General features: G+C 42.3%; 1 protein-coding gene across 3 annotated transcripts in view; it reads right to left on the reverse strand.

Moving 5' to 3' along the window:
* sdk2b (sidekick cell adhesion molecule 2b) overlaps nucleotides 1-4160 on the reverse strand; it is a 468680-nt gene extending 464520 nt beyond the window's left edge. For all 3 annotated transcript variants that reach the window (XM_090212049.1, XM_090212048.1, XM_090212047.1), the window contains exon 1: nucleotides 2949-4160. In XM_090212049.1, coding sequence (XP_090068175.1) covers nucleotides 2949-3033 — 85 coding nt within the window. In that variant the 5' untranslated portion in view covers nucleotides 3034-4160. The remainder of the gene's footprint in view (nucleotides 1-2948) is intronic.
* Nucleotides 4161-6000: the final 1840 nt, after the last annotated feature.

A 6000-nucleotide genomic window follows, 5' to 3' on the forward strand; every position in this document is an offset into this window, starting at 1 on the left:
AAATAGGGCTACATAAATCATTCAAAACACACACACACACACACACAACCAAAAGTCTCTTTTCACATTCAGCATGTGTTTGCCCTGACAGTATTTTATGAATACCAGCATGTGTTGTATCTGTTTATTTACAGCTGCTTGTTTGCTATGCAAACATTCATCTCGATGGGACCCCTGCTTGATTAATTAATTAGGACTTATTAATTAAATTAGCATTTGTCCACAGCTGGGCTTCTAATCGCAAATTCATAGCGAGTGTTCAAACATCAGAATAATATTTGCCCCAACACTATGTTTAATAACAGCAGACAATAATGTCTATTTTCATTCAAATGACATCAATTAAAAGCATACAATACAATCCATCATTATTTGTAAAGTAAAAGCAAGTTTGAGGTCGTGTAGCAAATCGTAATACAGTAGCTTCATGAATTGTATTGAACGATGAATCGATTAGTTGTTGAGTACACTGACGTCTGTCAAGTACTCCAACTTGTCCCTGGGGTAATGCAGCTATACTGCATGAGAAAAGCACTGTCATGCTATATATGTGAGAGAGAGAGAGAGAGAGAGAGAGAGGGAGAGAGAGAGAGAGAGAGAGAGAGAGAGAGAGCGCAAAAGAGACAGAGCGCAAAAGAGAGAGAGCGCAAAAGAGAGAGAGCGCAAAAGAGAGAGAGCGCAAAAGAGAGAGAGAGACATTGGGTTCCTTTCCATAATTCAAGACATTGGGTTCCTTTTTACACCACACCAGCAGTGGCGAGGAGGCATCGGGGGAACAGGCCGTTTAATAAACACAGTCAAGGCTGCAGAGAGCAGAGCAATTTGACACAGTTTTAACCACCGCTGGGCTCAGGCTCCTACAGTGTGTGTGTGTGTCTGTGTGTGTGTGTGTGTGTGTGTGTCTGAGACACACTAATAACAAATGGTTCTATATAGTGCCAAATAAGGGTTATTAAGCTTTTAACCATAGCGGAACCCTTTTTGGTGGTATACCTTTTACTAGGACCATGCTCATACGTTTCTAAATGGAACCTGTATGGTGCTATAAAACACCCTTTCCTAAGGTTCTATTCTGAACAAAAATAGAAATGCAACATGCAACGATTTCAAAGATTGACTGAGTTACAGTACATATACGAAATCAGTCAATTAAAATAATTAATTAGCCCCTCATCTATGGATTTCACATAACTGGGATTGCAGATAAGCATCTGTTGGTCACAGATACCTTACTTATTAAAGGTAGGGTCATGAATCAGAAAACCAGTCAGTATTTGGTGGGATCCCAGAGTGTCTCATGCAATGCGACACATCTCCTTTGCATAGAGTTGATCAGGCTGTTGATTGTGGCCTGTAGAATGTTGTCCCACTCCTCTTCAATCGCTGTGCGAAGTTGCTGGATATTGGCGGGAACTGGAACACGCTGTCGTACACATCAATCCAGAGCATCCCAAACGTCTGGTGAATATCCAGGAAGAACTATGAGATTTTCATCTTGTGTACAGACCGTTGCGACATCTGCTGAAACATGAAGTGATGGTGGCGGATGAATGGCACGACAACGGGCCTCAGGATCTCGTCACGGTATCTCTGTGCATTCGATAACATGCAATTGTGTTTGTTGTCCGTAACTTATGCCTGCCCATACCATAACCCCACCGCCACCATGGGGCACTCTGTTCACAACGTTGACATCAGCAAAACGTCTCGCCCACACGACGCCATACACATGGTCTGCGGTTGTGAGGCCGGTTGGACCTACTGGAGATGGCTTATGGTAGAGAAATGAACATTAAATTATCTGGCAACACCTCTGGTGGACATTCCTGCAGTCACCATGCCAATTGCACTCTCCCTCAAAACATGAGACATCTGTGGCATTGTGTTGTGTGACAAAATGGCACATTTTAGAGTGGCCTTTTATTGTCCCCAGAACAAGGTGCACCAGTGTAATAATCATGCTGTTTCATCAGCTTCTAGATATGCCACACCTGTCAGGGGGATGAATTCTCTTGGCAAAGGAGAAACACTCACTAACAGGAATGTAACCAAATTTGTGCACACATTGAGATAAATAATCATTTTGTGTGTATGGAACATTTCTGGAATATTTTATTTCAGCGCATGAAACATGGGACCACCACTACACATGCTGCATTTATATTTTTGTTCAGTGTGTAAAGAACCGTTAAAAAGGGCTTCTATATAGCACCAAAAAAGGGTTCCACCATGGTTACAACCCTTTTGGGGGCTATATAGAACCCTTTTTTATGGTTCTTTACAGAACATTTATAAATAACCTCTATCAATCTCAAAGGTTTTTTGTAGAGCCATAATTTTTTTTAAATGTATTATTGTTTAATAGCCATCTTATATTGTTAAAATTCCACAGGTTTTTATTATGTTTATTAACCAGTTCAATCAGGTGTGCTCTGGAGCAGCTTTGGGTCCCCGAGGAGACTTAGTCAACCTTTTTCAAAATGACAATAGGCCATCCAAGAGTCTTTCACAAGATACCATCACTGGCCATAGTCATATATACCACGAAATAGCACAACACAACAGATAAGACCAACTGGAATGGCACTCACGGGCTGTACAGAAAGAGATGTGCACACACCATGTCCCAAAATAAAACCTAAATGAGCCACCGCCCCTACATTTTAATGATCACTAAAATAACCATTTTTTGAACTGCAAAGAACCATTTGAAGGCCTCAAAGGGTTCTGTGGGTCAGTATGGTTCCACATAGAACCACCACCTTTCCCAAAGAACCCTTGAGGAACCCTCACTTTTTGGTGTGTAGGCATAGGCTAAACAGTACCGCCTTCAAAGTCCACAGATGAGGACATGGGGACGATTCATTCACGTTGTTGCACGAAAGCACTGAATGGCAAAGGGACATAAAGCCTGTACTGGTAGGCTACGGAAAACGGAATTATCTTACCTTGAGCTGTTGTGTAGTGGATAAACAGGGAAAACAATAAAATCCATGAGGCGCGCCACCTCAGTCCAGGCGAAACTCCAGCCATTGTCCACAGCCGGGCTAAATAAACAGCGTGTGTCCGGCACGCTGAATAGATGTTGTGCCGCTGACCAAGTCGTCCCGGAGTTATCGTGTCTGTGTTGAGTTGTCTGTGTGGCTCTTGCAACTGTCCGCTCTGTGAACGTTGTTGTCGCTGAAACCGGGCAATCTCCGGGTCTCAGGGCGCTCAAGCGAGACCGCGCGATCAAACAATCGCCAACTGCTCAGAAGGAACGGTATGTGGAGCAGATCAATTGAAAGTTTGTACAGTCACACACAGGACTGAAATAATATGAGTAAATTCCAACTAACATAAACCCATTAATGCAATTATCGATAGGCTTATGCAATACCGCGGTCAATAAAAGGAGTATGTGTCCTTTAAACTGTAACCTTTTGGATGAAAATAGGAGCAGAGTCCATGTTGACTGCAGGATACAGAGCTATTGTGTTTTAACTCAATTGTAGCAGACACTAGCAATCGTGGCTTTCAGTCTGTATTGCAAGGAGGCAGACCTATTTTTTTTTTTAAATTTAGGCTACGAATGGCAACAAAACAGCCTGACCCTTTCTGGGTTCCTTTGATAAAAATCCGTTTCAGATTGCCGAGCAAAGTTCAATGATAAACCATTCAATTCTCACAGCACCTGCATCGGGAGCAAGTATACATCATAAAATACCAATATAGACAACTATTTCAACAGCAATACTTGTCCCGTTTCCATAAAAATTGTTCATAAAGTGTATCCTCTTCTGGTGATGGTCAGGATGGATGATTATCTCTGGTCGTAGCTATTGAAGAAGGGAGAGTGCTGGAGAGATGAGTTTAGCTCCCTGAATCCGTTATGTGCTTGAGCAATACCAGCCCGGAATGAGTCGCAAAAGTTTCCAAAGACGATTCCCGCGTCAGGTCCGGGAATTCCCTTGGTGAAAACGAATCTATTCACTCAGTGGTAGTGGTACATTTCGTGGGAAGTATAGGGAAAAGGGGAGTGGGAGAGAAATGTTAAATAATAACGCTATCATCGATGTCTTCGGAGGCGGAGGAGCACGGTTTGTCTGTGTGCTTTGAAGGCAGCGTCCACAGTTCCTTTTGCGAATCATAAAACTGTCTATCGGTCTCGGTCGGTCTGCATCTAGCATGCGCGTGTATGGGAGGGTAGCAGGTTGCCACCACGCGGCAGAGCGCAATAAAGCATCCATTACCAAGCGATAGAGAACAGCCCATGACCGACATGCACAGATGTAAAGTCCACTTTCAGAAACACATATACGTACCTGGTTGATGAATAAATAATTTAAATTTTATTTGATACAATAAATAAGTGACACTCCTGTTTTCTGCTAGGCTACAATAATAGGTTGAATAAGTTACCCACTGTGCAAAAACTGGTTGAATCAACGTTGTTTCAAAAAAAGTGTGATGTTGAATCAACGTAAAAAAATATTGGATTTGCAAAAAGTCATCATGTAAGAGCATTTCTTATATTTTGCACCCAACGTTTAACCTCAATGAAATGTTTTGTAGATTTAATGTTGAATCCATGTTAGTTGACAACCAGTAGCGGTGCATGGGTCAAATCATTGGGGAAGTCAAGCCAGAAAAAAAATACCATCAAAAGTTAGGACACACCTACTCATTCCAGGTGTAACGGATGTGAAACGGCTAGCTTAGTTAGCGTGGGCGCTAAATAGCGTTTCAATCAGTGACGTCACTTGCTCTGAGACCTTGAAGTAGTAGTTCCCCTTGCTCTGCAAGGGCCGCGGCTTTTGTGGAGCGATGGGTAACGACGCTTCGTAGGCGTCAGTTGTTGATGTGTGCAGAAGGTCCCTGGTTCGCGCCCGGGTATGGGCGAGGGGACGGTTTAAATTTGTACTGTTACACAGGGTTTTTCTTTATTTTCACTATTTTCTACATTGTAGAATATAGTGAAGACATCAAAAATATGAAAGAACACAAGTGGAATCATGTAGTAACCAAAAAAGTGTTAATCAAATCAAAATATATTTACATTTGAGATTCTTCAAAGTAGCCACCCTTTGCCTTGATGACAGCTTTGCACACTCTTGGCATTCTCTCAACCAGCTTCATGAGGCAGTCACCTGGAATGCATTTCAATTAATAGGTGTGCCTTGTTAAAAGTTAATTTGTAGAATTTCTTTCCTTCTAAAAGCGTTTCAGCCAATCAGTTGTGTTGTGACAAGGTAGGGGGGTATACAGAAGATAGACCTATTTGGTAAAATACCAAGTCCATATTATGGCAAGAACAGCTCAAATAAGCAAAGAGAAACAACAGTCCATCATTACTTTAAGACATGAAGGTCAGTCAATCTGAAAAATGTCTAAAACTTTGAAAGTTTCTTCAAGTGCAGTCACAAAAACCATCAAGCGCTATGATGAAACTAGATCTCATGAGGACCGCCACAGGAAAGGAAGACGCAGTTACCTCTGCTGCAGAGGATAACTTAAGTAGAGTTAACTGCACCTCAGCAATTGCAGCACAAATAAATGCTTCAAGGGGGTTCAAGTAACAGACACATCTCAACATGAATTGTTCAGAGGAGACTGCATGAATCAGGTCTTCATGGTCGAATTGCTTCAAAGAAACCACTACTAAAGGACACCGATAAGAAGAAGAGACTTGCTTGGGCGAAGAAACAAGAGCAATGGACATTAGACCGGTGAAAATCTATGCTTTGGTTTGATGAGTCTGTCCTTAGGTCCTTTGTTCTGATGAGTCCAAATTCGTCCACCACCGTGTCTTTGTGAGACGCAGAGTAGGTGAACAGATGATCTCTGCATGTGTGGTTCCCATCGTGTAGCAAGGAGGAGGAGGTGTGATGGTGTAGGGGTGCTTTGCTGGTGACACTGTCAGTGATTTATGTAGAATTCAAGGCACACTTACCCAGCATGGCTACCACCTCATTCTGCAGCAATGCACCATCCCATCTGGTTTTTGCTTGTTTTTCAACA

The sequence above is a fragment of the Oncorhynchus mykiss genome, chromosome 20 (assembly GCF_057628025.1).
Source record: "Oncorhynchus mykiss isolate SJ-2025 chromosome 20, ASM5762802v1, whole genome shotgun sequence".
Taxonomy (NCBI): Eukaryota; Metazoa; Chordata; class Actinopteri; order Salmoniformes; family Salmonidae; genus Oncorhynchus; species Oncorhynchus mykiss.